A 20,699-nucleotide genomic window follows, 5' to 3' on the forward strand; every position below is an offset into this window, starting at 1 on the left:
CCATTGCACCACTTATAAAGGTGACATAATTTGTTCATATAACACACTATTTAATTTTGACACATTTTTTTATAACAATAACATTAAGACTAAAAATTACACACAAAATAAAAATGGTAAAACATAAAAGCATAATTTTGTTTGTTTGTTGGTAAGATCGTTATGGCTCATCCCCAGGTAGTTTTGGAAAAGTGTTTTCAGTTCAAAGTTATAAATGTTATTGCCATTCAGTTGTAATGTAAAAAAAATTACTTCAAAGACAAACTGGCCAATCGCCGGCTTTGTGAGTCAGTAACAAATTGACCTTGGCTGGCGATTCGCGGGCTTTGTGTTGCAATGGGTTAATTTAAAAACTTAAGTCACTTTGACTTATGAATGATTCTAGTGATTTAAAAAAAATCTTAATTTACGCTAGGCCAAAAGAAAATAATTTAAATACATCAAACATTATGTGTTAAGGTTACGTAAATAAATACATGAGATCAGTATAGTAACATTTAGTGCAGTCTTCGAGTGATAGCCGATCATAGCCTAAATAATACTTAAATTAACCTAATAAATAAATATTCATCAAGTGATATCGCTCACTCCTTTCAACAACGTCATATATTAAAATTTTCAGTTGTGCATGTTTTCGAATTGCCCAGAAAATGTACTATATATGCAAAAAAACTGTACTATATATGCAGAAAATGTACTATATATGCAAATAGCGGCATATTTTTAACTTAGTATTTACCCGCAACAGAGCAGAAAGTGTTGTTTTTGCATTTTGAAGAAAAGGTATTGTTTAATTATTTTTATAAATATACTAAATATTTTTCAAATGGAGAAAAAACATTAAGATTTTACTTAAAAAGATCTTTTCCACAGTAAAAAGTTCAAAAAGTGGCATGATATTTATTTTTAATGCATTGTATTATATTTTTAACCTTTAAAAACGATCACCTGAAAAACCAAGTTTTTTGATATTTGACGTTGTTGAAAGGAGTGAGCGATATATAGAAATACCTCTTATAGTCCTGTTTCTATATGTCCAGATTTTAATCTGTATTCTACATTCACATTATTCATTGAAATAAATTAATTAGAGAAATATGTATTTACAGAGTTCAAAAAAATTAAACACATTGGTGCAATTTATTACTAGAATTAAATATAAAGAGATTACCTTAATCTTGTGATATTGTTCAAAGGTGTGTATATTATAAGTAAATTATTATAATAACACGTTACGCAAGTAATGCGTAACGTGTTATTATAATAATTTACGTGTTATTATAATAATAGAAGTTGATTTTGTTCTATAAATCGCTCATTTGGTGCAACAATATGTAATTACACTTTTTTTTAAAACAAGTTAAAAATGTCAAAAACTCTAAGAGTGGAGGCAAACCTGAAATTTATGAACAAATACTTGTATTAACAAATAAGTTCATACGAGGCCAAAATATAAGTTAAACGAAAAAAATGATGTTTTCAAGCATCTCCTAGAATGTAAAAACACATTGAGAAAAATTTTACATTCATTTCATACTTTGCAAGAACAAATACTGAATTAACATACCCTATAATATAATTCCCTAAGAAGACACAATGTATTTAGTTTTAATCAAATTTAGGGATTTAAATACATACATATTTTACAAAAAAGAACATCCAATATAAAAAGTAGGAATGAAGACTCGTTAAAGATTTTTGAATGTCATTCTTATGTCTATGATTTCTTAGCCGTAGGAAGTCTTACATATTCCATCAAGTCTCATACAATTCCTTGTGAAGGTAAAACCATCTTTCGTTAACAAAAATACAGTTACAACACATTTAATACATGATGTAACATGGTAATTGTGATCTTTGGTACATAAAAAATAATACACTTGTATACGACAAGTATAATAAAAATATATTTTTGTTTATCCATATAAACACAATTAGTTTAAGAACATCTGTAGTTCTCGAAACTAGTCATGTTTACATGAATAAACTGAAAAATGTGGTCATATTTTAATATTTAAATCATCATGTTATTCCACAAAGTTAATTCCGAATCAATAAATAATCTTTGGTATATGTCAGTTTTAATAAATAAATTCTGTGCTGATAACATTAAGCACGTGACAAAATATTTGTTTTTTTTTTTTAACATAACTTAATTTTAAATGTTCTTTAAATACTATTTTTTTAACAGTAAAATATATTGATTGTTGTATACTTATAATTTGAGTTTGATAACTGATATAATCTCTATATTCTCGATACATATTTTTTAATGAGAAATATTAGTGTATTTATTATTTACACAAATATTTCAATGTCATACTATTTCTGTGAACCTAAGCGTCTCATTATTAGAAATAGTTATCAAATTGTGGTAGAGTGGTTCGAACCGAGAAACTCTGACTTAAGAGTCCCCGACACTAACCACAGGACCACAACCCGACACTCAAAATTAAGAACCCTGTATTAAACACCATGGCGAAGATTTAGAAAGAAATCAATAATATATACACTGATTACTTAATAATAACCGATTAATACATTATTTATCATATAAAATTAATATGATATACTGAACACTGGACCTATAACACAAAACACTCACAGTTCCTTGATACAGTTCATTTAACGGTAATTTCAACCAAGAAGTTGAACTGGAACCAATTTTATTAGAATAATTGTCAGACACCTAATATAGGTTTGAATGATTGCCATACTGCGGGAATGTTCTAACAACTCCCAATTTTTGTGTGAATGCATAGCCGATAACAAATGCCAAAATTTCATTACAATGGACTGACAATTTAAAAATAATTTTCTACGCAAGATAACATTATTTGCAATCACAATAAGAGGATTCTACTGTACCTCATAGATTGTTTGGTTTAAAAAAATAGCAAAAATAATGACTTCAATTTAAAACAGTCAATGTATAGAAATTATGTAGTCCTATGCTGATATTTTACAATTTTGACGGACCTCAGGTCATCTTATTTTGTATATTTTTTTTTACAAAAAAAATTGTGTATCTAGTTTCTTTTTAATCTGCACAATTTATTAGATTGTTCGACATGTGATTAGAAAATTATTTACATTCTGATGTTTTAATAAAGACTTCCAAATAAGATCTAACGGAGATGTCAGAATAGAGCAGTAGATGACTATATTACACTAAGTTTAATATTAACTTTCATACTTTAACAGTAGAAAGTGAGTTTGATTCATTTACATAGATGGCAAATAGTTTTTCTTAACCGTATCTTAAAAAATATGTGGTTAAAAATATTCAAATAAATTATGTTTTAAATATTGAGATAAATTCTATGTTTTTTTTAAAGTGAATATATTAATTATATTTTGAAAATACTTCTTTTACATGGTATTTTAGATCCTTTACGCATTAAGATATACTAAATTGCAAATAGGCATTCATGCGAGATGCGTGACAGTCACCTTTCATGAATACGGGAGATTATTTCTAACAATAAAATAAATAATAAAAGTAGAATATTTCTCATTAAGAGTATAAAATATTACATTTGAATAATGAAATAGATGTATTATTTTAAGGAATTAAGTTTATAAATATTTAGACATTTTTCAGGCCATTAGTTAGGAAAAAATCTTCAGCACATTTTTTATTGTTATAATAAAACATTATATAAGCATTTGATAAAGAGTAAACATAAAAAAATGGAGGTAATATAGGATGTATACACCTCCATTTTTATACATACTATAAATTTATGATTCTTAAGGCAAGAGAAGCATATTGTAATGCCATCTTTGGTTCGTATAATTAATTAGTTAGCTTAATAATGTTTCAGGCAGTCGATACTGCAAAACTTTATAAATAGAACCATTGTTTTTCATTAGTTAGTACCTACTGAAAAATTACAACAAAGAGGTTGTGTTTTACAGATTAAATTAAATAATAATCTCATTTAGTCCTAGTCTATTTTGCTGCTTGAAGGAGAAGTTAAAATAGATCAACACTGACTTGATATTTAATCAACACAGACTTGATTATTTAGTAAAAGACAGCAAAAAAAATAGAATTTTTGATCCTCTTCAAAATCTGTTAACATTTCAAAATCGGATACATTTTAATTTCTTGCTTACTTAACACATTCTAGTCGGGTGGTTTTTTCATTAACCCTGACAATAATTAGTATACTAATTACAGTCGTATACTAGTAACCGCAAACGTTTTTTGATATCTCTCGCGCTCTACCAAAAGTAAGCAAATAGAACGCTTATAAGCGTCTCTCGCTCTCTACCAACAGTATGAAAAAGACAGTTTTAAGCATTTCCGGCAAACAATATGTGATCAATGAAACAAAAATGTTATCGATTTTGATTTACTTTCCCTCACATATCGATATAATTTTTTTTTGGTTATTGTTAAATGTTTTTAACCTTTTAACTGCCATAGCCGTGATGACATGCCTCATTTTCCACGCTTCAATTTACATAATAACAAATACGACACTCACACTTATTTTACCACGCCACCATAGAGTAGTAGTCAGAGTGTTAGTACTGTGCTGGAAGATATGGGTTAGATTCCCAATGGATTCAAAAAAATTAAATCCCAATATTTATTTGATATCGCTGATAACCTGGAATGCAAATTTCTTGCCTAAAAAAAATAAAGCTGCTTCAATATACGCAGTTCCCAATGCACATTGGGTCTGAATAAGGGTAAGAAGAAGACCTATTTTACTTACGTGCAGAGATCACATAGGATAATTATGACCTACCAAGACATGATTTATTTTATTGTAGTTTGAAAAATGCAGTGTCAGGCAACACCACGTTCCCCACCAGCAGTTAGAGATAAATAATTTAAATACTTTAACTTTAACTTTGTTCGATGACGTTTTTGACATTACCGCCGATAGAAAAGGGTCACAATACCTTTACCATGATGTGTGGCTAAGCACGCAATGTCGATCAATGGCAGACAATGTCAATAATCATATTTGTCAGATTCAATGTCTGCGGATAAGTCTGCACCTGCGCCGAGAGGTGTCCGGTGAAGAGTCGTCTTCGCTGTCCACGGATCCTCGACGGCTCTGGTTAGCCGCTTCTATGAGAGCTAGCGCCGGAAAGGACGAACGCCGAGAAAGGGTTGGTGGTCGCGCCCCTGGAAATATTTTTAAATATATATTTACGGCTAATGCCTTCAACAATATTAACAAAAATTTGTACAGTAACAGTTAAGAATACACTAATAAAAATCTTCACTTTCATACAATAGATTTAATACAATACAATATATTATCAAAACAATATGACGAATGTTGTTTATGTGATGACATAAACGATTATTCACCGTATTATTGAAGTGGATATGAAGAAGTATTATGGAAGTCTGGGCATCTACGGGGCTGACGACCGTCATAGGCTGGTTTAAGTGATATGTTAAATAAAATAGGCTGGTTTAAATGATTCAATATATATATATAGAACTTCCAAGAATTTGAATAGTGTGGTTGTCAATAATGGGTAGAATTGGTGAATGTTACATGTGTGTAAAGTGATTACTTAAACCAGCCTATGACGGTTATCAGCCCCGTAAATGCTCAGAATTCCATATTCTCCTTATCTTTGATGAGATGTCAAAAAATAATATGAAAATAACTCCTGTAATTGGAGATAATCCAGATTTTGTGAACAAGTATTTGGAGACACTGAAAATGTTGTAAATAGATTATTTACCGATTAAATGTTCAATTTTAAAATGGATAGATAGTATCACAATGTGACTGTCCAATCAATTAATCATATATTAATTATTTAAAAAAACTGTCAATCAAATGGCTCTTTACTTAATTATTATTTTTTTTAAATGTTACTTGAGCAATAATGAGTGTATTTATTTATTTATTTTTATTTCATCATATATATGCTTACAACTTACAAATTACAGAAATGTTCCCTCACTGAGTTTCCCATGCCCATTTTACAATATTTATTTATAAAATTACAAAATTGTTTATGGCAACCAATAAAAATACGACATGGCCGAATGATGCGATATATTTATGATCTACCGTCAGATCTCACTTCCATTATCAATTTGTGAATAGCTCTTTTACATTTAGTTTCTATTTTTTAATGACATTATGGATAATGAAAGTAGATATTACTTTATTGCATAGTAATCAAAATTCTTTCGACCAAAAGAGGTATGTGTTGGCATGTTTTGTTTGATCTGCTTGTGGTTTGGATCTTATAGTACTTTGACATTTTATAAAGTGTGTTAATTGTGACTTGAGTGCTTTGCTGGGAGGTTTTTTCTTCTGTTATGTGAGAGTAATTCTTAAATGCATATCGCTCACTCCTTTCAAGAACGTCATAAATCAAAAATCGTCAATTTTCAGTTGAGCATGTTTTCTGAATGCCCAAAAAATGTGCTATATCCCAGCAAAAGAGGCATATTTTTAACTTAATATTTACCCGCTACAGGACAGAAAGTGTTATTTTTACATTTTGAAGAAAAGGTATTGTTTAATTATTTTTTTAAATATACTAAATATTTTTCAAATGGAGAAAAAACCTTCAGGTTTTAACTAAAAAGATCTGTTGCACAGTAAAAAGTTCAATGAGTGGCTTGATATTTATTTTTAATAAATTGTATTATATTTTTAAACTTTAAAAACGTTCTCCTGAAAAATCAAGTATTTTGATTTATGACGTTCTTGAAAGGAGTGAGCGATATGTAAAGATTGTTTTACCATATAGTTTGATTGATTGTCATAAAATGTAATTTGTTGAATATTTCATCTGAGGAAGTCCATCTCGGAACTTTTTAAATTATTGATTTTTATCTATCAATTAGATACAATGTTTCTCATTGCGGTAATTCCTAAAGAAAAAAGATTTCAATTTGGCTCTTCCTGCAAACATAAACTGACCATTTATTTTTGTCCTCAAAATGGGACATCTACCAATTCTTACGTAAAAGTATGTATATTCAAGAAAAAACTTATTTTTTCATAATTTTTATGTATTAATAAAAGAAAAGGTATGTTGATAAAGAAAATAAGGAGAATAAATAATATGAATATGAAAAAATTATGTTGTTTTACATTGGGACAGGCTATCTAAAAACGGGACGGTCCCGTTCAAAATGGGATGTATGGTCACTTTATGCATACAGCATGCATGGAGGTGGAAAAAATTGCAATAACGATCAGGTTTCCACAAATACATTATACAAGAATGCATATCATACTTCGTAATAATGTTTAGATAGTTACAAAGCAAATAAGATACGCTCTTAATAATTATATTGCATGATAATAATAATCCCTCATCCACAGTAATAAAGACAAATCCAATATTGAATAGATAAATTGAAATAATAATATATAACTTTTACATAATAAAATAAATAGACATTTTGCCATGTCTATCTTATGGTGCTAAAGTATTCATTAAAAAAATAATGTTAAAAAAGAAAATGTGTTCAGAATAAATGTATTATTACAAACGTATATCCAATATATGGAGTCACCCATGAACCAACCGTCTTTATATAATAATATTGTACGCTCCACTTCATAGAGGAACGGGATATATCGTGAGTGAAATATTGTTATGACATATTACATAACTAGTTCTCGTATATTTTTCTCTGGTGAGTCAGTCGTCAATCCAGAATTAATTTCCCCATTATCCAATCATCCTCCCGCTTTGTGTACCGAGTCTGCTAGGACGATCATTCATTTATTTTGTATCCAATATTCCATTTTTATTACAAGCTTTCATATACGTGTTATTACGTAGTAAAAGCTTGTTGTCATAAAGTCCATTATAAAAAATAAAAACACACATATATATAAATATATAAATATATATATTGTCCGCCTCCGTAGTGTAATGGTCAGCACGCTCGGCAACCGTTCTGGAGGTCCCGGGTTCGATTCCCAGGGGGGTCAAATAAATATTAGTGATTTTTTCACTGTAATATTTATTCAATATTACCCTGGACTGGTACCTGAAGTGGAGGGCTGATCACCTTTCCTTCATGTGTAAACGATCAAGATAACACTGCGTTTATATGACGCAGTGCCTTATGCTCCATTGGGGTGCGGATAAGGGTTTTATTACTATATATATATATATATATATATATATATATATATATATATATATATATATATATATATATGTATATGTATATATATATATTTATATATATATATCCGCCTCCGTAGTATAATGGCCAGCACGCTTGGCTACCATTCTAGAGGTTCAGGGTTCGATTCCTAGGGGGGTCAAATAAATGTAGGTGTTTTTTTCACCTGGTACCTAAGGGGGAGGGCTGATCACCTTTCCTTCGTGTGTTAACGATCAAGATAACACTGCGTTTGAATGAGGAAGAGGGTTTGAAGAATTCTTATTCGCCTATGTTGAGATGGCAAAATGTTAAAACCTTATCTTTAAATTTAAACATATATGTATTTTTACATTGCAGTCGTAAATTTCATAGTTGCTTACATATAGCTGACATACGCTTTTCAATACTTTCATTCAGATATTGTACAGAGGTGTAAAGTTATTTTAAAAATGGCTACATGAATCTGGCAATTAAATTAATGGTTCAAAATTTTACTGCGGGAAATGATCACACCAATATGAATAATTATACTCGACATTAATATCGTGGTGTGTCCCTACTTTCATACAATTTTCTGTTTTAAAAAAAAAAACTTCTTTCATCTCACCATAGATGTCCCTAGTGAAATTCTAGTGATTCAAGCACTATGTTTTGAATTTGAATAATATATATAGAACTTCCAAGAGTTTAAGTAGTGGGGTTGTCAATCATGGGTAGAATTCACCCAATATTTACTGTAACATTTAATGCGATCGAATTTTATGTTTAAAACGCTGTTTTTAACTGAAAAAAAATTTTTTTTCGTAAAACATTTATGGTTTTGAAAAGAAAAGAGTTATGGATATATAAGGAGTCAAAAAAGGATCGAGTATTTTTCAATACTTATGTACATATATTCAACAAAAAAATCAAATTACAATATTCTTAAAAATATATAATAATAATAATAAAACCCTCATTCGCACCCCAATGGTGCATAGGGCACTGCGTCATATAAACGCAGTGTTATCTTGATCGTTTACACATGAAGGAAAGGTGATCAACCCTCTGCTTCAGGTACCAGTCCAGGGTAATATTGAATAAATATTACAGTGAAAAAATCACTCATATTTATTTTACTCCCCCTGGGAATCGAACCCGGGTCCTCCAGAACGGTAGCCGAGCGTGCTAACCATTACACTACGGAGGCGGACAAAATAATACGTAGCATAAAATAATATAGTGTTTTCCTCATAAATTTTATTCGACCAGTGACCGGGTTTCGCCGTAACCGACATCATCAGTCTGGTGATGTCGGTTACAATGTAAATTGTAAATTTGAGTAGAGTGATTGTGAATCATGGGCAGAATGGTGAATATTACACGTGTATAAAGTGATCAATTGAACCAGGCTATGACGGGTCGTAAGCCCTGTAAATATCCAGACTTCCATATTCGTCTTTATCTATTATGAGACGCTAAAATGTAAAAATAATATGAGAAACCCAGATTTGTGAACAAGTATTTTGACACACATAAAATGTTGTGAATCATATTGATATTACAATTCTAATCGTAATAAGAATTTGTTTTATCTGGCCCCTAAGTTTAAAAAAAATCCATCGCACCTTTTTGTCAAAAAAGTTGGTGACCACTGATTTAGACTCGCTGCACACGCGTATAGAGGTTAGTTCAATGTGTGAATGTATGTCGTTACTGATAATTCTATTCTCGCTAGTGTCAGAATCTGATATAATCAATAACACATTATACGCATGTGTGTTTTGTGTGCCTGGGTCATACACACATATCGCTCACTCCTTTCAACAACGTCATATATATCAAAAATCGTCAATTTTCACTTGTGCATGTTTTCGGAGTGCCCAGAAAATGTACTATATCCCAGCAAAAGCGGCATATTTTAAACTTAATATTTACCCGCTACAGGGCAGAAAATGTTGTGTTTGCATTTTGAAGAAAAGGTATTGTTTTTTTTTTTAAATATATCTACGTACTAAATATTTTTCAAATGGAGAAAAAACATTCAGGTTTTACCTAACAAGATCTGTTGCACAGTAAAAAGCTCAATAAGTGGCTTGATATTTATTTTTAATACATTTTATTATATTTTTAAACTTTAAAAACGATCTCTTGAAAAATCATGTTTTTTGATATATGTATGACGTTGTTGAAAGGAGTGATCGATATGTAAATGTATACAGGTATAAAAAATAGAGTAAACCCCCCTATAACTTTAAGATAGGTTCCTATAACGATAATATATTTTTAATATATTTTTTTTTACATTGTAACTAACTGGAATGACTTGACCGAATAAACCAGGAATGGCGGATCTTTTTTAACCCGAGTGCCAAATGATTTCTTTCTTCAATATAATAATACGTCGCGTGCCACATTTCATGGAAATAAAAATGCATAAAATGTTTGTGATGCAAATGCTGTGATGAAAATGCAAAAATGCATCAAATGAACTTCAGATTTTTAATATAAACAAAGCTTTATACACCGAAAACAAAATTAATTACTTATTAAGGGCAAAATAAATTTAATTATAATAAAATTAGAATTTTTTTATACTATTTTTAAAACATTTTGGACTTTTTTTGTATAATCACCTTAATTTTTTTCTCTTCATTCACGTGCCATGCAAAATCGTCTCGCATGCCATAGGTTCGCAATCCCTAGAATATACGGACCTACTACGGGGGACCACCATTATGGTAAAAAAAACTGCTGCATACGTTATAGGGGAAAACCTTATACAAACGTACGTTATAGGGGGGGTTCCTGTACTGTACACTGTACAGTGATGCATACAACTTGAATTCATAATGACAAATCATCACGCTGTTTGTCTGCAGGGGTAGGCAGAGACCATGGAACGCCACATTCTTCTGCCCTGACATACACTCCTAGCTTCCTTCACAACCATACATTTAGTCATATGCATCATACCATGCCCCCCGATTTCGTGAATGTGGAAGAGGCGAATAATGCTTGCAAAGACAGGGTGGTATGGCGTTCTATTCCCTCTGCTTACCCCTTCAGGAAAGCGTCGTGGTGATAGTTCGTTATTATTTAAATAAATAAATAATGTGTTAGGTTGTGGTCCCGTGGTTAGTGTCGCGGACTCTTAAGTCAGAGTTTCTTGGTTCGAACCTACTCTACCACAATTTGATACCTATTTCTAATAATGAGCCGCTTAGGCTCACAGATATAGTATGAAATTGAAATATTTGTGTAAATAAAAAAAAATCACAAATATATCTCTTTAAAAAAACGCGGGCTGCATGCGGCCCGCGGGTCGCGCTTTGGACAGCCCTGGCCTAAAGTATAAAGCAGGTACCTACTTAGTAAGGTCAAAGTTCGACAATGATCCAATAAACGGTCGGGGGATTTCAACACTAACTGCAGCCCGCACACCAGAGAAACGGTACAAGTTATACTTATTTGTTTTGAATATTGAAAGCATTAACTTTGTGGATCATATTGATATATTATTTCGAGAAATAAAAATACTTTGTGTTTTGATCCACTCACATTTTTATCAACCAACTAGTTTCGGCAACAACCTGTTGCCCTCTTCAGGGTTTAATTTAATGTTTAGTCATAAATTTAGTCATAAACGACAGTGATCTGCAGGTTACCATTTCTTCATCGTCTTCAGATTGAAGCAATTTTTAAAAAATGATGTATGTATACATACACATATTTTATGTAACATGAAGTAGTTTCATTTTTGTTTGTGGATTATTATTGGTTTTTGGAGTATGTTTTTATTTTATGTACTAATGTATGTACTTGTTAAGTTTGTATGTATTTTTTATTTAAATTAAATAAAAATATAAAATGCATTTTGAATGATAAACCATGTTACATATTTAACAAATTTGGAACCGATCCCATTGAATTTGTGTGAATTAGAATAATTGATTCCTTATACGGCTTTTCGCTTTGCGGCAGTTTCGTGGAACGTATCTAGGCCGTAAAGCGAGGTATGGGTGTAGTGTTCTTCAAAACATAATTTTTTTCTTCGTAATTATTTACCAATCTAATAAATGCCGACACAATGTTTCAGTTGAAATATTTACATAAGATTTTATTTTATCTTGATATGCTTATTTTTTCCCCGTCATTTCAAGTACAAGTAAATGTTTTCGTCTGGGCGTTTTCATAGTATGAGTTCAGACAGTAATACTGTGTGTATCAAATTATAAGCTAAATAAAAAATTAAAATGATATTATGTGAATATAATCCAGGATTCGGACCTCATGAATATTTTTTTAATTAAAAAGAATCACCCGCGAAGCGTCTATTTTGGATGCTTGTCTGCAGGTAGGATAGTAAGGATAGGGAAGGTAAATGTGAAAAATACGTCACAAACACCCAAACCAATTGAAAATAAATATTTCTTGAATTCATTTTGCAATACTGCAGCTGTCTAGTTCACAAATCGCGCACTCCTTTCAAGAACGTCATAAATCAAAAATCGTCAATTTTCAGTTGTGCATGTTTTCGTGATGCCCAGAAAATGTACTTTATACCAGGAAAAGAGGAATATTTTTAACTTAATATTTACCCGCTACAGGGCAGAAAGTGTTGTTTTTGCATTTTGAAAAAAAGGTATTGTTGAATTATTTTTTTAAATAATCTGAATATTTTTCAAATGGAGAAAAAACCTTTAGGTTTTACCTAAAAAGATCTGTTGCACAGTAAAAAGTTCAATAAGTGGCTTGATATTTATTTTAAATACATTGTGTTATATTTTTAAACTTTAAAAACGTTCTCCTGAAAATTCAAGTTTTTTGATTTATGACGTTCTTGAAAGGAGTGAGCGAAATGTCAAGTATGATTGACGTACGACGCCGTTTCCAAAAATTATAACATCTCTCGATAGGGTTATTAATTTTGCGCCACACTGTACACAGACTGATCGTCACGCATTGGAGGCCTAAAAGTTTTATCGATTTGAGACCATTAAATTCACAAGGGACTCACAAAATTTAACAACGTAGTTCTCAATATTTACTTTTGGCAAATTAGATTTTTCTTTATACTTACAGAATGTATGGTACATACAAGGCATTTTTAAAAATTACAACTGCGTTTAGACGGATGTGTGGAAAATCATTGTATGAGAAAATTAAAAATGAATATTAATTTCTAATGAAAGGAATGTAAGGCTGAACCAGGGATACTTGAAAAGTTCTTAAAGGTGGTAGGTGCATGGACATGCGGAGCGAATGGATGTCGAGAGAATGAAGTATATTTTGAAAAGAAGGATGAAAGTAGACTGAATGCAGTCGAAATGCGATCTCTCAGAAGAATATGCGACAAAACGATGTATGATAGATGTGCGAATAGTGAAATAAGGAAGGAATGCAAAGCTGAGATAAGCATTATCGATAAAATTAAGAAAGGTGTGTTGAGATGGTTTGGACATGTAGAACGAATGAGTGAGGAAAGAACGGTAAAACAAATTTATGAGGTGAATGTAAGTGGAAAAAAGAGCAGAGGAAGACCGAGAAAAACATGGCACGATCAGGTATGCCAAATACTTGAAAGTGGTCAGGTTAGGAGTCGTAACAATCGGCGGGTATGTATGAGGAGATGCATGAACGTGGAAGAGGCGAAGAATGTTTGCAAAGGCAGAGTGGTGTGGCGTTCTATTCTCTCTGCCTACCCCTGCGGGGAAGCGGCGAGATGGTTAGTTAGTTAGTTAGTTAGTATATTTAACAAATGCGAACGGGAGAACAGAACGATGGCGGCAATTTTATTATTAGAGGTCAAGGGATGTTGCATCCCTTGTGTCACTGCGACCATATTAGGTCTATTGTGACCTCCCTCTGTGTCATAGCTCACTCACTCACAAGACCTACGTGAGTCATGTAGCTCACGACCTGTCTTGGTGGTAGGAACTTCACCTTCTCGGACTCCAGTAGTAAATACTTTTTCCAAAACTAAACACAAAAACAAAATTAGTTGTGAAATGGAGTTTTTTACTAAATAAAAAATTAACATCTCAATAAAGATGAAGAAGAATATGGAAGTTTGGACATTTACGGGGCTTACGACCGTCATAAGTTTAAGTTTAAGTGATCACTTTACACACGTGCAACATTCACCAATTCTACCCATGATTGACAAACACACTACTCAAATTCTTCAGAGTTCTATAAGTATATATATGATCCAATTTCGAAACATTTTTATTGAATCACTAGAATTTCACTGGAGACATCTATTGGTGAGATGAAAAGAAGCTTTTTATTGAGCAGAAACTCTTTCATTTGTATGTGAGGTCCGAATCCTGGATTATAATCACATACACGAGAAACTCCAGAAAACATTTCATTTTTATAATTTTAGCTTACAATTTGACCAGTTAATTTATTTGCAACGCAGAGTTTTAAAGTTGTATGGCACAAAGTAAACGATGAATGATAAGGAGCGTGCTATATTACCCTACCACAAAGTTAACAACACTTTTGAAATTATATATTTTATTTGGAAATTTTACAGAACAGTTACCTACATAAATACATTTACATTAATGAGTAACATAAAACGGGTATTTGTTACATTCCAGTTACAAAATTTCACATATTTAATTTTACCTCTTCCAGGTATTTAATATAAATACCGGAAGAGAGACAAAAAAAAACAAAGCTCAAATCCAAGACAAATTATGTGAAAATTGGGACACACCACGATATGAATATCGACTTACTATGTACGCGATCTCAGTGCTGACAATGTCGTATATAAGCAGAAAATGATAATGAATTGTGACTTATTAATTTTTTTACAAAAATGTTAATAATATTAGTATATAACCACTCACTGAGATTTTTATGTCTACCGGTTTCAAGACGTACCCGTCTCTTCGTCAGGACAATCACTACCACAGCATGCAAACAATACCACCCTTCACCACCATAGCACCATTTACATTTGAGTGTCCTGACGAAGAGACGGGTATTATTAACATTTTTTTTTTAAATAAGTAAAAATGACTAACCACAAAGTACATGCCTTAAATATTAATAATATTGAGAATAATAAATTGTTAATATATTTTTACCTAGTAATTTCAATGGAGCCCTCGAAACGGATGTTGGTGGGGAGCTAGGACTCTCATTACCGGTGACCAGGTTCTGCACTCCTGTGCACAGCGACTCCCTCCTCAGCCTCGTGTAGGCTGATCCCAAGGACTCGTACTTGATCTTCCCCAGCCTAGGTCTCGGCGAGGAGAGGTCGGTAACGGAGGAATTCTTCCTGGAATGTTTCATGTTGGCGTACTCTGCTAAGGAGCAACGCCTGGACAACCGCGACTCGGCCTCCTCCTTGGTTTCTTTCTGACCGACTTTGCAGACGTCCAGTAACGCCGCAGCCCCCAGATATAGAAGAAACACCAACATCAAGTCAATCACCAACGACTTGAGCAAATTTACTTCGGACATCCGACCTTTGCTTCTTTCTTTAGCATCTTTGAGACACTCGCAGCCCGCATCTTCCTTGGCGACTTTGGGAGCAGTCAAAAACACGTGCAGGGCATCGCAGACTCCTTCGCGTTCCAACAATCTGTCATGAAAAGAAATAGAACCGCCGTGACCCTTTTCAGAAACATCCTTATCCTTCAAACCCTCACTTACGACACTACTGGAATAATTATACGCGTTAAAAATTGTTATCGACACGCAAATGTACGCGACGATCTTCAACGTGATATCAACTTCGACTCTGCCCAAATTCAATCTGAAAATTCTATACAGTAGCATTTTATTTTGATAAATAATTAGGTTTACGCCAGAAAATGATTACTGGCGATTGCGAAACGCGCGGTATCTGCGTTAGACGTACGCCAATCTTTATCACGCTGTTATCAAAACAATCAAACACGATTGTTCTCATATATCACACGGCTAAAACGCCAGTAAATGTTTGCGTGACAATCACCGGAACGAGAAGTGAATAATTCATTGTGACTTCTCCGAAAAGTTGTTTGTTTTGAGAAACGTTTTGTTATGACGTTTCGATTCGCACTTAAACACAGACTAACTATTTTATATAAAGACCGCCAACTACCTCGATTTTTTATGGCTGGAAGTGATATTCGCCAGCGGCCGGAAGTGACGTAAACGGCTAGAAGTACTAAGCTCCCGGCTGGGCGTGACTTCGCCGCGGCTGAATGTCAAATCCACCCGCCGAAATATTTATCATTCATTTTTCAGGTTAAATGGTATGTATATTGAAATTTGTTGTAAATCATATTTTCAAAATTATAATATTAATATTACAAAGAAGATATTTCACTATCTAAATTTATTTATTTCAGTGTAAACAAAAATAGAAAGGTCACGGCTAAAACGCGACATTTATAAAAAGAGTTCAGGCGATTAATAATGGTTACTCAACTCAGCCTTACAATGGTAAATGGTAATGGTAATAGTGGTTTTGAAATTATTATCTCAAACTATGTATAAATATAAGGCTTTTCAACAAAAACAAAAACGATAGAATTTTCAAATTACTATATTATATTTAAAATTCTAGAAAATACAATATTTTAAAAGGGCGGAAGGAGTGCCCACCACTTTCTGAAGTTATGTTTCTTAACGGGGGTGCCAGCGCCCCTTTGTGGGCGTTTTGGAAGTCTGGCTAGGCGTTTTTAAATTTTTTGCATTTGGGGGGTGCTGCAGAAGTTCAAGGGAGCGTTGTGTTAAGTAAGAAAAACTACACTTTCATACGCAAAATTTAACTTTAACTTTGGCATAATACTCAATATTATGAAGTTCTTCATAGACGGATTTCTATTTTTCTATCGATAATTGTCTATAACCATAGTCTGTCCATATTTATTTGAAATATTTGAACAACTTGTTGGTATCTCGTATTTTTTGTTCCCGTTTTGGTGTTTTTGTTAGTGTATTAGTGTGTCTCGTCATTTTCTGGTCGTTTTTTGAACAATCTGACGTTTACGAGTCGACCCCCCCTGCACTTAAACAGCTGCAGACGACCTCTCGCGACGGCGAGCTAAACTAAACGAAACGGAAACGCGTCTATCGCGAGCAAGAGTGGGTGGCAGGATTAGGTAGGACAGGGGTCTGCAACATGTGGCTCTTTAAAGAATTTCTGTGGCTCTGACAAATTAAAAATAACAATTTTAAAAAAAAAGTTTTATTTTTCATTTTTAGTTCGGTTGAGTAAAGGGGGATGGTTCCGTTTAAGCACACATGAGCCCTCATAAAACTTTTCTCTTTTAAAAATAAAAACATTAAAAACCACCTTTACCCTTATCCACAACCCAATGGTGCATAGGGCACTGAATCATATAAACGCAGTGTTATCTTGATCGTTAATACATGAAGCAAAGGTGATCAAGTGTAATGTTGAAAAAATATTTGAGTGAAAAAATCACAAATTAATTCAAATCTCTTTGACCCCCTCACCTCTGGGAATCGAACCCGGGACCTCCAGAACGGTAGCCGAGCGTGCTGACCATTACACTACGGAGGCGGAAAAACCACACCAGTTTAAAACCACTCTCATGTTCAATATGCGAATAATATGCTCGTTTGATGATGCGAAAATACCTTTTTTATACTATGGACAACCAATCTTATGCTCGGTAATTTGATATACCACCTCTCATGACAATTCCTTATGAACTATGAATGGATCTTTGTCAGACGGGAGGAATATCTAATTTATTATACTCAACCTATAAAGGAATGTATAAGACTCGTTTTGTGTTTATAACAGCCGATACAACATTCATAATTTTCTTTTGGAAAATTTACCTTCGAAAAAACGTTATTTTCGTAAGTTGGCAATGAATGACGTCACAGAAACGATGGAGTTTTTTTAATGTTGGTGTCATACCATACCGATTTTTAACAAAGAAATTCATAATCATAATACACGAGGACATAACAAAATACATGTGGAGCCCATAAACACTACTAAATTTGTAGTAAGGTCCTTAAAATATATTGCCTATACCCAAAATAACCAGCTGCCTGACATATATAAAATAGAACCCATTCCGGGATCCAAAATAAATTATCTGAAAAAATACTTTATGGAAAGATATATATGTAGTGTTTAGTCATATTTTCTTATTTTGTTTTTTCCTTATGTTTTTTATATTTTCTCATTTGTTTATTTTAAATTTGCTTCTTTCCTTATTTTTTTCTCATTTATTTCTTTTAAATATGCTTCTTATGCCTATTTATTATACCTGTTTATTGTTTTTATATTTTGCCATGTATAAGTTTTGCTTATATAAAAAAAAACTTGTTTGTAACTTTATTATTTGTGTTCCAGTCTTGTTAACCAAAATGTCCCAAAATGAGAAATAGATATTACTCATCGGGAGTGTTAAATATATATGACTTATGTAAGTAATATGTTTAGAAAAATAAATAAATAAATAATCTATCACGGATCCTGGTCCCGGAGGTTGCTAACCCCTGAGGTAGGATGTTCTGTCTGCGCACGAGCTTGCGCAGAGCGACACTACCTGGATGACATTTGAACTAAGTGGAGCAGGGCTGCACACACTTCGCAATAATGCGAAATAGCCCCTATTGACCATTGCATATTTCACCCGATGTATTTGAAAATAATAATGGTCAAGGTGAGTATCGATTACTGGTTATATTTATTTTACGATAAGCATAAAAACATTCGATCGATAAATGAGAATAGAAGCTTCGATATACTACTACATTAATAATAATTTGGATAATTTGTATAGCGCCATTTTCGCAAAATACTACCAAGACAGCAAACCCCCCTACAACGTTGAGATAGGTACCGCGTTATCTGAGAGAACTTTATAAGGGGTTAATGTTTACATTTTAACCAGCGGAAATAGCTGAAATGAGTCATTATTTTTTTAATACAATTTAAACCATTTACCCTCTATAACGATCTTTCCTATTACGCGGTACTTATCTTAATGTTAAAGGGGGGGTTACTGTACTACTACTACTATTACTACTACTACTACTACGACCATCACGCCGTTTCCCCGCAGGTATAGGCAGAGAGGATGGAACGCCACACCTCTTCAGTCTTTTCTCCTGACATAAACTCCTTGTTTCTTCACCATCCATACGTCTAGTCATACATGCCTTCCGATTACGCAGACTTTTAACACTACCAGATTTTAGCTTGTGATTGGTCTGATCTTACCAAGTCAAGATCGGCCGTCCTCGTTCTGTTCTCCCGATCACATTCGAAGTTGATAATAGAAGTAGAGGAGGAACGAGAAAAACTTTTTAAAATTCAATTTTTTTTAATTACTTGGGCGTTGTCGATACGTATGAGGAAATGCATGAATGTGTATGGGCGAAGATTGTTTTCAACGACTTTGCTGTGGCGTTCTATTTTCTCTGCCTACCCCTGCGTCATGGTGAAGCGGCATGGTGGTTAGTTAGTTGGTGGTTTATATTTTCGACAGATTTTACATGATAGCAAAGAATTAATCCATATTTGAGGAATATTGAAAGGATGCTGTAGGTACTTTCCCCCACTTTATATATATATATATATATATATATATATATATATATATATATATATATATATATATATATATATATATATATATATATATATATATATATATATATATATATATATATATATTTAATGATTAAATCTTCTAGTAATACTGAAACCTTGGGACATTGCAAAGCTTCAGAATTTTTTGTGATGAATACACCCCATGGGTTTAAAATAAGAAAAATAAAATGAAATCAGCATATTTACAATCGCGAAATAAGTGAATAATCACTTGTCCAAACTTTATCTAGATGAAGACCAAGGAATTCATGGGGGAAGCAGAAAGATAACATGATTCGAAGGCATGGCCTAAGTGACGTTATCCAGGACAGAAGGACATATAACCTGAGGACGAGGAGAGCTGACCCCAGCAGTCTACAAAGACAACAAGCTGGGATGTAGCCAGGATGAAGAAGAGACTTGTCCAAACTTTACCAAGCATTTTTATACATGATACATGCGGAATATGTTTTCTTATGTGAAGTCGTAAGTCTGTCTAGCAGTTTTAGATGGCTTATCTTGGGTTAGTACTTTTCATTGGCGACCAGATCGAGCTAATTAAATTGAAAATGTAATTTGGCATTTTTCCAACATTGTAAAATCCTGCTACTATGTTTGCATTATATAAATGTGTAAATACATAACTTATTCACATTTTTCATCGCACCATTCAATGTCAACGATATCAATTTATGATTTCACGAGTCATGGTATAAATGGGTAAGTACCTAGTACTAATAAATTCAGGGAAGTTCTATTTACAAAGAAAGTTGAATCAAAATATAATTTATATTTGAAGTAATAACTTTGTGATTTTCCATTTTTAAAATTAAAATATAACTTTGTTTTAAAAAATTATAGTGGATTTAAAACAAAGTTATATTTAAATTATAAAGTTGATTCAATTCACGACCACACGTTCATCCGCCTCTATTTATGTCTAGTATTGAGGCCTCTCTTTTGGACTACCAGTTTTCTGATGGATGCCACTAT

General features: G+C 32.6%; 1 protein-coding gene across 2 annotated transcripts; it reads right to left on the reverse strand.

Moving 5' to 3' along the window:
* Positions 1-1,293: 1,293 nt before the first annotated feature.
* Positions 1,294-17,179, reverse strand: LOC148302055 (uncharacterized). 2 transcript variants are annotated; one of them, XM_088272218.1, is made up of 3 exons: positions 17,134-17,179; positions 15,217-16,177; positions 1,294-5,149 (listed from the first exon to the last, which is right to left on the reverse strand). In XM_088272218.1, exons 2-3 carry the CDS (start codon positions 15,911-15,913, stop codon positions 4,995-4,997), a joined length of 852 nt encoding a protein of 283 aa, XP_088128344.1. In that variant the 5' UTR covers positions 15,914-16,177; positions 17,134-17,179; the 3' UTR covers positions 1,294-4,994. The 2 variants fall into 2 exon arrangements, with proteins under 2 accessions (XP_088128344.1, XP_088128343.1); XM_088272217.1 differs by lacking the exon at positions 17,134-17,179 and having other exon boundaries at positions 15,217-16,191.
* Positions 17,180-20,699: the final 3,520 nt, after the last annotated feature.

The sequence above is a fragment of the Brachycentrus maculatus genome, unplaced genomic scaffold, assembly GCF_059751285.1.
Source record: "Brachycentrus maculatus isolate JH-2025_06_01 unplaced genomic scaffold, ASM5975128v1 h1tg000483l, whole genome shotgun sequence".
In the NCBI taxonomy this organism is placed as follows: domain Eukaryota; kingdom Metazoa; phylum Arthropoda; class Insecta; order Trichoptera; family Brachycentridae; genus Brachycentrus; species Brachycentrus maculatus.

What these genes read in the sequence shown, in the direction of transcription:
- LOC148302055 (XM_088272218.1), bottom strand. Translation starts at nt 15,913, where the DNA reads ATGCTACTGTATAGAATTTTCAGATTGAATTTGGGCAGAGTCGAAGTT. An exon ending in GGCTCCATTGAAATTACTAG is followed by an intron (nt 5,150 to 15,216) that starts GTAAAAATATAT and finishes AAATATTTCCAG; the next exon opens with GGGCGCGACCACCAACCCTT.